The sequence below is a fragment of the Oncorhynchus mykiss genome, chromosome 6 (assembly GCF_057628025.1).
Source record: "Oncorhynchus mykiss isolate SJ-2025 chromosome 6, ASM5762802v1, whole genome shotgun sequence".
Classification (NCBI taxonomy): domain Eukaryota; kingdom Metazoa; phylum Chordata; class Actinopteri; order Salmoniformes; family Salmonidae; genus Oncorhynchus; species Oncorhynchus mykiss.
The window spans coordinates 68,388,518-68,405,476 of NC_143027.1; the positions used below are offsets into that span (position 1 = coordinate 68,388,518).

Here is a 16,959-nt window from a genome sequence, read left to right on the forward strand (position 1 = left end):
TAATGATATTTTGTTGTTATTTGTTTCCCATTATTCCATGTCCAACTTTGACACAATAAATGAGAAAATACGTTGACTTTCTGTTTTTCCACTGGAAATCAAAATAACAAAATGTACACGGACCCTGGAGTGCACTTGTAAGGTCATGTCCTTTGGTCCATGTTGTGACAATGGTTGTCTTCCTCACCGAACTTTGGGTCCAAAGACTGAAAGCTTCCTCTTGTAGTCAGTTAAAGGCACCTCTGGCATTATCTTCAGTTATTACAGTCCATCCAATCATTGGTCTTCCATTATCTGAAAAAGCAGCAGTTAATTACTGTTAATGGATGAGAAACGTCAATACATAGATTGTTTAACCCCATGTGTATGGCAGTAGTGCCTCTGGAGAGATCTGTAACCTAGAAAAAAAATGGTGTGGTGTCAGATGGCTGTGAATAAGAAACAAAAACATCTATAGTGTAGCCTATACAACAACTTTATTATTTTAGTTTAGTAAAATATTTAAGCTTTTTGTAAATCCTGTAGCATATTCCTACAGTAAAAACAAATTTTGAAGTGTGTAGAGTAGTAGTTAGGCCTATTAGGCTGCAACTCTTTATCATGACTAAGCAGATATCACTTCAGAAAATGAATAGTGAAAAACTCAACCAAAGAGTGGTAAGTATGTAGTAAACCTCAAATAAACCGTTCTTAGACAGACAGATATTGCCTCTAAATATCCAGACTGGATGTATTAGCTTCCGCCCCAGTCGCATCATTACAGTACACCCACACTTCTGACGGAACGACAGTGTAGACACATTCAACATGCCAATGTGGAGGGGGTTCTGTGCTGTCACACAAAGGTTCCGTTTGTCAAAATCTAATATTAACCGTGCTTTACAAGTGCCAAACATGTGCCACGTGGAGAAATATGTGACAATGATACAATGTTAACAATAATTTCCCTGCGTGATACAGGATATCATGAAGTTGAATTTGTCTGCTCCTCCCAAACTTTGCAAACGATTGCAGCTTTCCTCGTCACACAGATAGTTGTGATTGCTGCTGGGGGAAGAGAGCGGTTGGGTACTGTTACCTTCTCAGCACAATTATGCACGTTTAAGTCATGTAAGAAGCTCTGTAATGTCAAAAGAACAGGATAAAGATACCTTCTCGCTCAAAAGAAACCGAGGTAATGCGCGTTTTTGATATTTTTCCCTTCCTGCGCGTGGTATGTTGCTGTCTGTGGGGGCACGATACGCTGCACACAAGTCTCGACCATAATTACGACGTTGAAGGAGCTTATCGGCCTACCTCAAGGCCTTTGAAGTATTGAATGAAACTCAAAATAAATAGACAGCGCTGGCATTTTCAATTGAAAAAAAATATCGTAAACTATTCAAATCTAATTGACCTTGCTGACGTGAAAAGTTCGTCAAAACTTTCACTGTCGGAATGTGTTCGCAAATTTGGAACTGCCACGAACTTGTAATTATTATTATTATTTTTTATGTAGCCTGCTGACTTTCTCTTATTGCCGTGAACGATATAGGAAGTGCATTTAAGTGACATCTCAGTTGTCAAAATCTGACGAGTCTTTTAATTTAGTTAACCGACTGTCTGAGACTTGAGTTTTACCTCTGTGGGACAAATTATGTTGCATAGACTGTAGGCCCTATTTATTTATAACAAGATATAGGCTACAGAAATTGAAAACATTGATGATCATTAATCACATGCGCCAGTAGACGACTGTAGGCTATCATACAAGAGCTAGCCTACAGTTTTGCGAAAAACATTTTTTAAATAACAATTACACAAACTAGCCCACCAATGGAGATGTGGGTGGTTTTAATAGCATTGAACAACTGTTACATGTTTGACATATTTACAGAGCTGTGTGTATAGGCTAATAGATACCAGGCCAGTATGACCCCCCAGACCCAGTAGATAATATATACCAGGCCAGTATGACCCCACTCCCCCAGATCCAGTAGATAATAAATACCGGGCCAGTATGACCCCCCAGACCCAGTAGATAATAAATACCAGGCCAGTATGACCCCACTCCCCCATACCCAGTAGATAATAGATACCAGGCCAGTATGACCCAGTAGATAATAGATACCAGGCCAGTATGACCCCACTCCCCCAGACCCAGTAGATAATAGATACCAGGCCAGTATGACCCCCCACCCCAGAAGATCATAGATACCAGGCCAGTATGACCTCCCACTCAGAGCCAGTAGATAATAGATACCAGGCCTGTATGACCAAACCCCCCTCCCATGTAGATACCAGGCCAGTGCGACCCCCCCATACTCAGTAGATAATATATACCAGGCCAGTATGACCCCACTCCCCCAGATCCAGTAGATAATAAATACCGGGCCAGTATGACCCCCCAGACCCAGTAGATAATAGATACCAGGCCTGTATGACCAAACCCCCCTCCCATGTAGATACCAGGCCAGTGCGACCCCCCCATACTCAGTAGATAATAGATACCAGGCCAGTATGACCCCCCTGACCCAGTAGATAATAGATACCAGGTGAGTATGACCCCCATTCATATTCAGTAGATAATAGATACCAGGCCAGTGTGACCCCCCCCCCATACCCAATAGATAATAGATACCAGGCCAGTATGACCCCACTCCCCCAGACCCAGTAGATAATAGATACCAGGCCAGTATGACCCAGTAGATAATAGATACCAGGCCAGTATGACCCCACTCGCCCAGAAGATAATAGATACCAGGCCAGTATGACCTCACTCCCCCAAATCCAGTAGATAATAGATACCAGGCCAGTATGACCCCCCCACCCCAGAGGATCATAGATACCAGGCCTGTATGACCCCCCCCCCCCCCCCCCCCCCAGTAGATACCAGGCCAGTGTGACCCCCCCCATACTCAGTAGATAATAGATACCAGGCCAGTATGACCCCCCTGACCCAGTAGATAATAGATACCAGGTGAGTATGACCCCCATTCATATTCAGTAGATAATAGATACCAGGCCAGTATGACCCCACTCCCCCAGACCCAGTAGATAATAGATACCAGGCCAGTATGACCCAGTAGATAATAGATACCAGGCCAGTATGACCCCACTCCCCCAGAAGATAATAGATACCAGGCCAGTATGACCCCACTCCCCCAGACCCAGTAGATAATAGATACCAGGCCAGTATGACCCCCCACCCCAGAAGATCATAGATACCAGGCCAGTATGACCTCCCACTCAGAGCCAGTAGATAATAGATACCAGGGCTGTATGACCAAACCCCCCTCCCATGTAGATACCAGGCCAGTGCGACCCCCCCATACTCAGTAGATAATAGATACCAGGCCAGTATGACCCCCCTGACCCAGTAGATAATAGATACCAGGTGAGTATGACCCCCATTCATATTCAGTAGATAATAGATACCAGGCCAGTGTGACCCCCCCATACCCAATAGATAATAGATACCAGGCCAGTATGACCCCACTCCCCCAGACCCAGTAGATAATAGATACCAGGCCAGTATGACCCAGTAGATAATAGATACCAGGCCAGTATGACCCCACTCCCCCAGAAGATAATAGATACCAGGCCAGTATGACCTCACTCCCCCAAACCCAGTAGATAATAGATACCAGGCCAGTATGACCCCCCACCCCAGAAGATCATAGATACCAGGCCTGTATGACCCCCCCCCCCCCCAGTAGATACCAGGCCAGTGTGACCCCCCCATACTCAGTAGATAATAGATACCAGGCCAGTATGACCCCCCTGACCCAGTAGATAATAGATACCAGGTGAGTATGACCCCCATTCATATTCAGTAGATAGATACCAGCCAGTGTGACCCCCCCATACCCAGTAGATAATAGATACCATGCCAGTATGACCCCCCTGACCCAGTAGATAATAGATACCAGGTGAGTATGACCCCCATTCATATTCAGTAGATAATAGATACCAGGCCAGTGTGACCCCCCCATACCCAGTAGATAATAGATACCATGCCAGTATGACCCCCCTGACCCAGTAGATAATAGATACCAGGCCAGTATGACCCAGTAGATAATAGATACCAAGCCAGTATGACCCCCCCAGATCCAGTAGATAATTGTAGTGGCATAACAATCCAACACGTCTTTGTGATTGAGCCTTTAATGTACCTTTGCATCCTTGAGGAGCCTTTAGGAGGATGTTGGTTATTGACCGTGTATGAAGACTGGGAGGCTGTCAGGAACTCCAGGCAGGTGTTGAGTCTATAGACTAGGTTTAACCCCTAATGGCATCCTATTGCCTATTTAGTGCACTACTTTAAAAGGGTTAGGTCCAGAGTTCCACTGTATTGATATATTGTGGTAATATACCCTGGAGAGGAGAGGAGGGGAGGCTACAGCTGAGTACTGGTAATTTGATTCTGTTTACCAAGTATACTGACTATACCATACTTAGTTTACATGAATTTACAGCTGAGTACTGGTAATTTGATTCTGTTTACCAAGTATACTGACTATACCATACTTAGGTTACATGAATTTACAGCTTGCCACATATCATATGGGCAACTTGGATAACGTGATAGGGGCAGCAAGCTGCCAAACATTTTAGATTATTCTCAATGGAGAAGATTGGACCATTGAAATTGGGTTAAACTACAAGAAAACAGTGTGCAGACAGCCTTTCTTATAATTTAGTCCTGACACCGCTTGCACATGGACTTCACGAAGGTGTTGGCAATAAGCCATTCATGAGAAAATTAAATAAATTCTGTGTTGTTCAACATATTGGCATGCCACAAGTAAGTTTTCTATACAATGTCTGTCAGAGTGAAAAGTGTGCCTTGTAGTTTAAGGGGAAACCTGCATTTTATGTGGCTATATAACATTTTGTGTGGTTTTCTTTCTCAGGTAGAGATGGTGGGCTTGATGATCTAGGAGGGCCGGGTGTTCTGCTGGATAGCCCAGACAAGAAAAAGTGCAAGTCGAACGCACAGGTAAAATAGCAGCACAATAGTCTAACTCTGAGATTCCCTTTCTTTGTTATAGGTCGAAAATCTTGTGGTTTCCGATATTGACCAACCTCATTCAGTCAAACAATGCTATATCAAGACAAAACAAATATGCTGGTCACTTATTCATCAAACTTTTGAGAAGTTCTCTGAATGGCTGTTGATAGTCAAGTGTTTGACGCTGCTTGCATAGTTCTGTATCAACTACCTTTATCATTGCCTTTTCATGTGTGTCCCCAGGCTCATTTCTTCGCTCCCCTATCTGAGTATGCTCCACCACCAAACCGAAGTGCTGACCACCTAGTGGCTACCAATCCTTTTGATGACAACTACAACACACCATCTTTCAAGCCTCTGTCCTCTGGGAACCCATATTTTGGCCACCCGCACTACCCTGGCTGCAGTGGCTATGGCCTGCCCAGGATGGACCACCTCATGCCCAATAGGATGCCCTCTTCTTACAGGGGTCCCTACCAGATACGAAACCAGCTCCACCCTTTTGCCCAGACTCAAATGGGCATGGGGTTCAATCGACCCCCTGACTTTAACTATGGTTACCATGAAAATCCCAATTATTGTAACCATCCACCATTAAGCAACAACAGTAACATGCCACTTCCACCCAATCAGCCTTTAAGACCAGGTCCCCATGACAACTTGAATCAGGTGCATCTGCATAATGTGACCCAAAGCACTTCTCCTGACATGGGCCTGAGCTTTAGATCAGCAGTCAATCCAATTGGGAATCCACCTCCCCAACCCGGCATGGACCCTAGTCCTGGTTTTACTCGGCAACAGCAAAACAACAGCTTTACCCAGTCCAATACACCGACACCTAAACAGGACATGAGTGAGGTGGTGTCAAGCAAAAGTACATCCCAGAACACATCTCCACGGAAACGAAGCCATGGCTCAGAGGAGATCATGGGTCAGAAAAACTCTGTCGACCTGAAATCAAAGAATAGAGGCACCCTGGTCTGTCAGGGTGCAGGTCAGCCTAACACCACAGAGAAAATCAACGGCATCATCCACCCCAATAATGATTCCCTGAAGAAGTCCCCACAGTCAGGCAGGCACATGGAGGCAGCCCCCCTGGAGCGGAGTAGAAGCAATGGAGGTGGTGGTGTGGCCATCAATAAGACATTGATGCATCCCAACAGGCCTAGCCACTCCTCCACGGAGCCTGTGTTTCCATGTGGAGTATGCCTGAATGAAGTAAATGATGACCAGGAAGCTATCCTGTGTGAGGCCTCATGTCAAAAATGGTTCCACAGGGTTTGTACTGGAATGACTGAGACAGCTTATAACCTGTTGACAGCAGAGGTGTCGGCAGTGTGGGGCTGTGACATCTGCATGGAGGAGAAAGGGGCACAGCTCCATAGAACAAAGGAGGTAACAGGGCAGCCAGCAGGGCAGCAGCCAACAGTTAACAGCGAGTGATATGGTCATGAATATGGGCCGTCAGTAACATTATGCTATCTTACACTGGTCATTTTCTTTGGTATGCTTCCTTTGTAGGTGATTTTTCCTTACGTTTTTACAAAGGGTTACATTTTTACCATTTTGTTGTTTTATGTGACATTTGGTATAATTTGGATAGCAGTTTCTGTCCCGTGCTTAGACCGATGCAAAAGCTAGACTGAAGTTCTGTTTAATGTCATATGTAATTCCTATTATTGGGCAGGTACCATTGGCCATGTTGACCACAATAATGCCATTCTCTTAACGAGGTCCTTACTGTTCCTCTCAACTTTCCTGGCCTATAGTTTATTTAAGCTATTACAACATCAGTATGAGTAAGCTATCCGGAAAGGTTAACTGATTGACGGATGCAAACGTATTCAATGTTTTAATCTGATATGTTTTGCAACTGCTGTTATAGTTTGACAGATTTTGAGCAGTATGATTGTTTCCCAAAAACTTGATAGTCACAGCTGGAGTGGTGTTCCAAAGCCATACACCTGTACTGTATGCTATACAACCAGATTTGGATCTGATACATTTTTTAGAAATGATTCGATACATGTGGGTCGTTCCACAAATTTGATGCCTTTTGAGATGTATAAAAAAAATGTTTGACAGTAACAGGGTTGAAGATATCATCTTAAAATCAGCCATAAATTCCATCGTGACAGGGGAAATGGATGTTGTGTGTGCAACAGTGAGGGGCAATTGAATGCAAGCTTTAAAAAAACGTATAAATGTTCAAACATTTTTAGCCTGTCTAATCTATCTATGGGTAAACAGGGTTGACGTGTTATGCTCGACCCACTGAGTTTCCCACCACAAAACACCAGACAAAATAACTCGGGGTTTACAACTTGGATAAATCTTAAGGTTTAGTGGGTTAATATCTCCCTGGAAGTCAGAGAGTGCACGGAGGAACATGTCAAAATTGTGGCACTTTAGCAAGTCTTTATTCATATTAAAATCAGATTTGTTGAATTCTCCATGTGGTTTATATTAAAGGGCACTTTGAATATAACAGGCTTTTAAAATTCAATATTGGTGCACAATTTCTAATTAAAATATCAAAGGGATGCAAAAGGCACTAATTTCGTGGAACGATCCATGTGTGTTTTTCAAACTGTTGATATTGAATGTATTTAGAGCCTTAATGAATTTAGTTTGTAAAACATTATGCAGAATCAAATCAAATGTATTTATATAGCCCTTTGTACATCAGCTGATATATCAAAGTGCTGTACAGAAACCCAGCCTAAAACCCCAAACAGCAAGCAATGCAGGTGTAGAAGCATGGTGGCTAGGAAAAACTCCCTAGAAAGGCCAAAACTTAGGAAGAAACCTAGAGAGAAACCAGGCTATGAGGGGTGGCCAGTCCTCTTCTGGCTATGCCAGGTGGAGATTATAACAGAACATGGCCAAGATGTTCAAATGTTCATAAATGACCAGCATGGTCAAATAATAATAATCACAGTAGTTGTCGAGGGTGCAGCAAGTCAGCACCTCAGGTGCTGAACAGTTGAAACTGGAGCAGCAGCACGGATTAAGCTCATTTAAATGAACCTATTATATAAAAGACATGTTATACTCTAAAAATATGTTTTTAGCATGTGTGCACTTTGCTTTGCTCTAATTGTATTATTTTTGCGGCAACATGATGCATTTAAATCAACATTTCTTTATATTTTGTTTTCATTTTAGGAAAGGTAAAATAATATGATAATTAGTAATAAGAGACATGCTTACTGCATAAAGGGAAAATAACCTTGGTTCAAAATAAAACTTCTGTCAAATTATAGTTTCAAGCTTGGCTTACATTTTTGCTACTAGGGAAGGCAGTTTTAGAAGTAGTTTAAAGTAAACTAAATATATTTTCAAATGGTTTGCTTTTCTCATGTAGATTTGTCTTACTGTTTGGAGAACTTTTCATTAAGTTCGAGATTGCAATATTTTGGTGATTCAACTATTTTCTAAATTTCCCGCCTACTTTCTTTGGGAGGACATTGCTCAAGTTAGGCTTTGGCCCATCAGACATAAATATTGGTAGTTGATATTGATCAGAAATTTGTTTTCATATTGTCAGTCATTAAAAAATATACAAAATCTTCTATAAAACAAATCAAAACTACTGATCAAAACTACTCAACAACTTTTTTAACTACTCAATGTGGCATTGTGAATGTATACAGTACTGTGCTCAATTTTGTATAATGTAATTGTATCAATGTTTGCTTCCTTTTTGAACTGGTATGAATGAGCAGTTAATATTTACTGTTGATTCAGTTCTAACATCAGGATCAACAGCTGTACAAGTGTTTTGATACATCATCACTTCCAGATATTTTGCTTAATATATCAAGTGAAAAAACTGCATTTGTATGTTGTTGACTGTTAATTTTTCTGCCATTTGTGATGTAGCTGAATATTGTGTGATCAAAATATTGATAATGTTTATAGGAATAATAAATTATTTTTCCATTCCTAATGAATTGATAATGGTTTTGAATCCAGTTTTATTCGATTTAACACAAAAATGGTCATGTACCAACATTTTATTTCATTTCAGAAGTACATTCCTTACAGAATAACAACTCCACTTACATATCTCGTTGTTTGCAAAGAGCAGTTAGCTTGATTTTCACGTTCATTTTTAAATACTAGATGATTGACAGCAGATGCCTTATTTTCTTGACAGTTTAAAATGTTGTTTATTAGTAAATGTAATGTATGAATAACCTGTATGCTCACTGTACATGCACATGAACTGTTTGTACTTTTCCTACATCGATTGGCCACCAAAAAGGATATCATTTTCAGATGAGCACCTTATTATATTACCTTTAGAATATTCAATGTACCGTTGAAATTAACATGATATCAAATGTTAATTTCACTCATAATTACAACAATGTTATTGTGGTTTTATGAAAATTATGCAGAGGTATATATATAAAAAAAAAAAAGGCAAACGACTCAATTGTGAGGTCTGGTAGTAGATTAGATATGAGCCTCTGTAGCATGAACAATATGGTTTAATTTCTTCAATGACCAAAAGCTTAATTTGTTTTGTATTCTGTTCCTTATAATGAATGTATGCAGTAATAGTACAGATTCCAAACTTTTTTTCTAAATTGACAAACATTTTATTGTAAAACTTATTTTAATAAAAACAACTTTGAAATCGTGTCTTTGCTTTTGTGTTGAAAATGTTGGGCTATCAGATGTACACCTTCAAACAGACCTTAAAAAATAGCCCCTTAGAGCACTAGGAACACGACATTGCTTCAACCCTTCAAGTCCAGCTGGGCTCTAGGATCTGAATGTAGGCTGGCCTGGCAGTGGCCCTTTAACTGGCGCTACACTTTGAGACAGGAAGTACACCAATCGTTCGTGGAAACATCTTTATTTCTTCCTTGGCAACCACCAATAATGTTGTAGCTACTACCACCACACAACAATTTAGCAAATCAAAGTTAACTATACAATTGGTTTGAAATGCCTTTGACTGTCAAAGATTACACATGGACACAGAAAGAAACGATTGTTAACATAAATGTACCATTAAAAGGAGTAAGTTAAAGGTTGGAAAAGTAGACATATTTTCCACAGACGAATATCTGAAGGGAAACGTTTTGGGGAAACACCCTAAAGCTAGCTAGCTAACTTTAGCTAGCTACCTACCTAAATGTTGTCAACAGTAGTAAATGGTAAATTGCGTTGGTTTGTCTCCTTAATTTTTGGTACATTTCCCCCCATTTTTATTTGGTTTGCCTCCTTAATTTAGGTACATTTCCCCCGTTTTTATTTGAAGCCTTCCTGTTTGAGCCGATAGATGATGACAAAAGCACAGCAAAAATTGGAAATGGAGTTGCAGTTTTCACATTGCAGAAAAAAGGAGACTGTGGGATCACCTTGTGATTACTAACAGTAAGTCATTAGCTAACAGAAATATAGATATTAGTCTAATTAGTTATGTAAGCGATAATCGACGAGGGGCTATGTATTTGAAAATAATAAATGACGTGGAAGACGCTTTAGCGGAGTGGAATAAACCTTCCATGGAGTTGCAATATTTTCCAGAGAACGCATTGAGAGCCCCGAGTTGATATCCCTTTTATACCATGGCTATAATTTTGCTGGAAATGTGTTCAACATGAAGTAGCTAGCAAGTTTACTAGATAGGCTAGCTACAGTAGTTGCCTTGGTAATGTGAGGATTCTGTGTTATGCACTATAGCCCGTTACCATATATGTGATTGAATATTATCTGCTGTTGGCTTGTGTGGATGTGTTATGCAACATAGCTGACTTGAGACATTGTTAACAGTTTCAGGGTCATGGGCCTTTCTCATGATGGAAAAATACAGAATAACATGAAGACAGGAACTGTGCATGAGTTGTGGGGGCACATTCAGAACGTAGTGTTGCGAGAACAAACGGTATTTTGTTAGATAACAGTAGCCAGGTGCCTGATAACTGTATCTTCTACACAACTACAACGACTGACCGCTGAAGCGCAAAGGGGGCTGGGACCAGCTCGGGCGCCAACAATCAACGATAGGCTGGGTGAGTTTAAACCACGCCCAGTCTCTACTCTGACAGGCCGGCTCGGAAGCAGGAACTACCTCTGTCAGAGAATATTATAATAATTTTGTCAGGAACAAGTCAGTTCTCTGCTTGCCCTGTGTGGTGATACAGTGAACCTGTACATACGAAAATTGCATTTGCCATTTATTTATTGAATTTAATTAAAGATAATTAAAGACAGATAGACTTTTATTCTTCCTGATACCGGATTCGAAAGACGCAACCGCTTACAGTAACCAAACAAATAGACTTACTAGTTTAGCTAACCAAACCATCAGTCCTAGCATGCTATTATTGAAATCAAATTCAGCAATGCCAATAATGTTTTCAATTCGACTTTTACTTTCAAAAGCAGCTCCGACATAGAACATGTAAGAATGAACTAATTCTACCCTGCTGATATACCGTGCCTTATAGGGAAATAATGCACGCTCTAGAATGCCCTTAAAGCCAAACAGAAACAACTATTCAACAACGCCATGGACATGGGTATAAAGTAGCTGCAATACATTATGCAAAGTATTCACACAGTATTTTACAACTTAAATGTATGTATTATATTACATGTACCCAGAACATCAAACCGATGCAATGTCAAGCATGGTAAATAAAACTCTGGTACAATCAAATTGTACATTCTGCAATCATACGTTTGTTGATTGGTTGAGTATTCCATAATGAATATCATCTGCTTGTTTCTTACATAGATCAGAAAAACAGTGTTCAATCAATCAGCAATAAAAAAAAAAACAGGTGGATTTGCCAGCTCCAAGATCCACAGGCAACATTCAAATCAAGTTCACACCACTAGTGTTTCCCACGGCCCTACGAGAATCAAGAGTACCAGAGGAGGAAGAGGTGTAAACTCATATTTTCCCTTTCCACTTTCAAGTATTAACCAGGTTTTCTCATCTGTGAATCTTTGGAACTGTGGTTTATTAAAGGGCAATTCTGCCACTTTTCAACCTCATATCCATTATCAACACCATACCAGTGTCTACATACTGTAACGATCCTGGGTTTATACGCGCGGAAATCAACCCTGCCGCACGAGCATGCTTTTGCGGCACAGTCGATAGTGCGCCGGACCTCGGGCTAGAAGGTCGAGGGTTCAAGACCTGCTCCCTGCCTGTTTCATTGCAATACTATATGTTAAAACAGCACGTTTCTATGATCTGTGGTTAAAAAGATAATAAGAACGGTCCTAAAAAATGCTTCTTTGTGACATCACAGGGTAGGATTAAAAGTCAAAACCTGCAACGAGTTTCTCGCCAGAGGGAATGTATATTCTTGCTCCCCACATCACTGAAACGCAGTGTTTGAAAATCACTGTTTTTAAAATGTGTTAACTTTTGATTATGTCGTCAGGTAGAACATTTTCACTTAGAAACGTAGAAATGCGCCAACTTCACATATGTAAACACTGTCACAACAGACACCCTGGTTTGAATCCAGGCTGTATCACAACCACCTGTGATTGGGAGTCCCTTAGGGTGGCGCACAATTGGCCAAGCATCATCTGGGTTTGGCTGGTGTAGGTCATCATTGTAAATAAGAATATGTTCTTAACTGACTTGCCTGGTTAAACATAATTTATTTTTAGATTATATTTCGTTTCTTCTGCCCAGAATGAAAAGCCTACTGTCGCCTTGTGACTGAAATAATGCAGCTGTGGATATCCTAGGCTAGGAAGTAGGGACAGCTGGTTTAGCAGACTATCCCTACCATGGCCTGTGCAGTCAGCTAAACTTTTTTTATTCCTTGGAAATATTGTCATAGGTCTTCAAGATTACCAGGCTGCTTTGAAGATTGATCCTCAAAATGAAACTCTACAAGCTGACACAAAATCAGACAAATCATCCAAGGGAGTGCACCCTGTCCTGAATGAATAAATATATGTTAAATACATTTGGAAAACCCTGTTTTACAAAACACTACAAGGTTCAGACAAACTTTGTAAACTCCTAAAGTAAGATTTACCTTGATAGTTGGTTGGTGAGGACATACCTGTCATGGATTCAGGATGTTGGTTACCGTAGCTACCCTCCTTCGCAACGGTTTTGACGCGACAGTTGAAGTAGATGTACTAGATCGGAAGGATCAACCTCCTTGGTTAATTTCTCTTCATTCTAAGGCTTGTGTGTATTATTATACAAACCTTACATAAAGTTGGGCGTATTGAATAAAGCCAACCCATTGACATATATTCATTGCAGTAGACTAAAATCATGAGTTTAGTATGTTTGTTTAAATCTTCGCATATATTTCTCAGCTGGTCAATCACGTGATCCAGAAACCATTTAATATTGGGAGCTGTAGTTTCCAACTTTGGCAAACGACATGTGCTCACTTCATGCAAGCTCAAAATTAAATCTACAATTTCCCCTCGTCATGTTACACGTTGTTTAGCCTCGCAAAGATATGTGTTGTTATTAGCGTCATGACAGCAGCATTAGCGTCTCGGCGGCAACATTAAGACTTCCGGTTCGACATTTTTTCTCCAAAACAAAAGTCTGGGGTAAAACACTATCTGTATGATTTTTTTGCAGCTTTGCATAGCCATAGTGCATAATGTAAATTGTTGTATTATAACTACATCAGAAAATCTGAACTAAAGATAATTACTACTCTATATAAGATAAAGAATGTTATGTTTTTAATATGTAATTATATATTATGTATAGGACTGGTGCTATGCTTACAAGTTTTTCTTGCTTCTTACAGATCCTATCACGGTTTCAATTTATTTCCAGTTTGTTTGAGTTGTATTTCTGGATGATTATATGGCCTTGTGGCTTATAGCTTCATGTGTCTTGTCCTAGTAGCACACCCTCTAGTGGCGTAAAGCCTCGTCTTATCCTAGTTCTGTGAAACCATAACACTATGTGATGTACCCAGCAGTTGTCTTATTATCGTTTGCTAATAAATACAAATGATTAGGTAATTAAGAGTTTGTGACTATTTACCAATGCAACAGAACATAGCCAGCAATGCAGTTCACTGTATATGGAATACATATTGAACTGTATCACTGTAGAGGAAAACGTTTACTGTCTCAGCTAAAATGAGGTGCAAAAGACTCAGTAGGTTCTTTACTAACCAAATACTGTACCTACCATTTATCTCCAAATGGACCCTCTTCCACTCTTCACGAGTCAATGTAAACACACCATTATTTGGAGTGGTATGCCTGAACCATCCAAAGTTGGGCTAATTTGACAAAACACATTTCAGTGTATCCCTGCGTATTTAGACATCAACCTACCTCTCCAGGTACATGCTGCTCATCTGTATCAGTTGTCATAGAGCTTATGATTTCCTCATCTGTATGACCATTTGTACCACAACTTTCTATCTTTAAGTGGTAGTATTAATTCCCAATATCTTGGGCGTCTGAGATTTGATTGAGCAGCACCACTAACACTTCATCATATGAATTATTTGCTACATCAGGATGAAACTCGAAAGCAGATCCTTTATCCTCAAAAGTGTGTACATTTTGCATACTAAGTTGGCAGTCTGAGGGTCTTCTCTGAGCAGTTGACATTATATCATTTAAACTCTCCACAGGCAATAGGTTTTGAACCTGAGCCTAATTTTACATTCTCTGTTAGTACCATTTAGTTTAATTTCACCTTGTTGTCACTAGCAATAGAATGTATAAATGTGTCACAGTCCGCTTTAAGACTAAATCCATTTTGCAATGGCTGTACATAAACCCGACATGATTCTGAGTTGCATAGAAAAGTATCAAATTCTACATCCTTTTGACTATCTGGAGATAGGCCAACACAATCAAATTGATACCAATTTGCACAGATATCACATGCTAGCATTGCTCATTTACTGTTATTTGGTCATTTACAGAAACAAAATAGTGTTTTGGGTTTCTTTTAATGTGTGACACATTCCTCACCATGTTTACGTTTCACTGCATTTCTCCTTCTCATTCTTGTTTGATTGCTGTTTTTTTAATCAATTAGTGTAATGTCTTTGACTGTTGCACTGACTTAAGTTTGTGCTGTCACGCTTATCTCCTATGTCATTACATATGTGTCACAGCCTCAAAGGGTTTGTCAACTCAACCGCTTACTCAATCTCATTAACAAGACTTTGAATTTTACTTCTATTCTTGTTCCACATATTCCTAAGAATTTTGATACTACGATTAATGACAATGGTTGTTCCAGATGGCCATTGCAAAGTTTTGGCAACTTCCTCCCAAAATTGGAACTCAAATGTGTCATTATGCTGCATGACAGCATGTACTGCCATTGAACTAGCATAATAATCTAAACACGTATTGTATTTTTCCCCCTTTCTTTGGAAAGTCTTAACTTTCTGGTACTCCCCAACATCACGACCACCCCCATACAATTTATGTGTCAAATGTGGGTGTTCAACAGTAATTTATAATATGTTGTGTCAAATTATTCTGATCTATGCTTTTATCAGTACGGTCAACTCCATAGTTAACTTTCTCACTACAGACAACAGCGTCACTATCAGTACAGTCAACTCCTACTATAGCACTAGGTCCACCCTTTACTACTCCTTCATGTGACTCAATTAATTCAAGCACCTGATTAACACCAGTGTCCGGCACAGACTCCACCACTTTACTATCCCTACTTATGCCTTCCTTTAGCTGCATAACACAAGCACATAGGCCTATATCAAACTTCTCATCTTTCCATTTAAGCCGCCCGACACATCCTTTCTGTATTTTTTTGTAGCAGTTGGCCATTGCAGAATTGCAGAACTTCCATAAAAAAATGCATTATCAATCTTTTCACTGTGCTGCATAACATAATTAATTGCAATTGAAATAGCATAATAATCCAGAGGTCTTCGTGTCCTCTCTTTCAGTGTCTGAGCATGCCCTGAATTTACCCTGCTGTCTGTCCCCTTCTCACCCTTGATCTTACCCTGCTGCCTGCCCCCTTCTCCCCCTGACCGCTCACTGACCTTACCCCGCTGCCTGCCCCCTTCTCCCCTGACCTTACCCTGCTGCCTGCCCCCTTCTCCCCCGTGACCTTACCCTGTTGCCTGCCCCCTTCTCCCCCTGAACCTTACCTTGCTGCCTGCCCCCTTCTCCCCCTTGACCTTACCCTGTTACCTGCCCTCTTCTCCCCCTGAACCTTACCCTGCTACCTGCCCCCTTCTCCCCCATGACCTTACCCTGCTGCCTGCCCCTTCATTGTTAATGTTTAAACAGTTATTTTTCATATATCATGAATAAATACAGGTTATTGACACTTTTCTACAATTACGGGTGAGACTTTTATTTAGAACATTTTCAAAGTTCCGTGATCCGGAAGTACTATTTTTAGTGTTGCTGACGAGACGCTGATTGTGTTGTTGTTGAATTGAAATCGATGAAGCTGTGAGAGCGCAATTGTGACTCAAGAATCGTTTGCAGAAATTCTTACTTTCTACGTTGGAAACTTACTGGGTAATGATATTACGGTCTGATGTTTTGTCGGTTAGAGTGGTTTGTAAGTCATACTTCTTGACGTTACAGAGTACTACTAACGTTAGTACCCCTTAGTTTATCTAACTGTGCGAGTGGCTAGCTATTACTGTTAGGTAGCTAGCAATAAACTGTTTAAATGTCAGTCTATCCAGCAGCTGTTTGCAGAAAACACCCCTCCGTTCGTATTTCCCCAGATTGTGTAATTTCTTATGATAATTGTTAGTTATGTGCATATAATAACGCTACATATGTAACGTTAGTTAGCTATATATCCAGGCATCAATTTATTGAAAAATCGATTGCGGATTGGACTCGTGCTAATTGTAATGTAGTTGGCTAACTAGCTGGCGACATCGCAGGGGCAGAAGGCAGCGTTGCAATCTTGCACAGTGTCACGAAGGCCCCCATGCATTGAACCGTGCACACCAAAGTCTTTG

At 40.5% G+C, this 16,959-nt stretch overlaps 2 protein-coding genes and 1 long non-coding RNA gene across 24 annotated transcripts in view; 2 read left to right on the top strand and 1 right to left on the bottom strand.

The window, feature by feature from the left end:
• Positions 1 to 13,491, bottom strand: LOC110526433 (uncharacterized). 3 transcript variants are annotated; one of them, XR_016496835.1, is made up of 2 exons: positions 13,054 to 13,491; positions 1 to 294 (listed from the first exon to the last, which is right to left on the bottom strand). It is a non-coding gene; the product is annotated as an uncharacterized LOC110526433 (long non-coding RNA). The 3 variants fall into 3 exon arrangements; XR_002473954.3 differs by having other exon boundaries at positions 13,027 to 13,474; XR_016496834.1 differs by lacking the exon at positions 13,054 to 13,491 and adding an exon at positions 1,152 to 1,545.
• On the top strand, positions 1,003 to 9,641 carry LOC110526429 (pygopus homolog 1). Its single transcript, XM_021607414.3, has 3 exons — positions 1,003 to 1,174; positions 4,896 to 4,981; positions 5,237 to 9,641. Exons 1-3 carry the CDS (start codon positions 1,126 to 1,128, stop codon positions 6,434 to 6,436), a joined length of 1,335 nt encoding a protein of 444 aa, XP_021463089.2. The 5' UTR covers positions 1,003 to 1,125; the 3' UTR covers positions 6,437 to 9,641.
• LOC110526427 (cell cycle progression protein 1) overlaps positions 9,862 to 16,959 on the top strand; it is an 18,156-nt gene continuing 11,058 nt past the window's right edge. For 8 of the 20 annotated variants that reach the window (XM_021607400.3, XM_021607406.3, XM_021607409.3 and 5 more), the window contains exon 1: positions 16,378 to 16,501. The gene's annotated coding sequence lies outside the window, so the exon portion shown is untranslated. Of the gene's footprint in view, positions 10,388 to 16,362; positions 16,502 to 16,959 lie in introns of those variants that run through there. The other 12 variants (XM_090238698.1, XM_090238705.1, XM_021607404.3 and 9 more) reach the window with 8 other exon arrangements.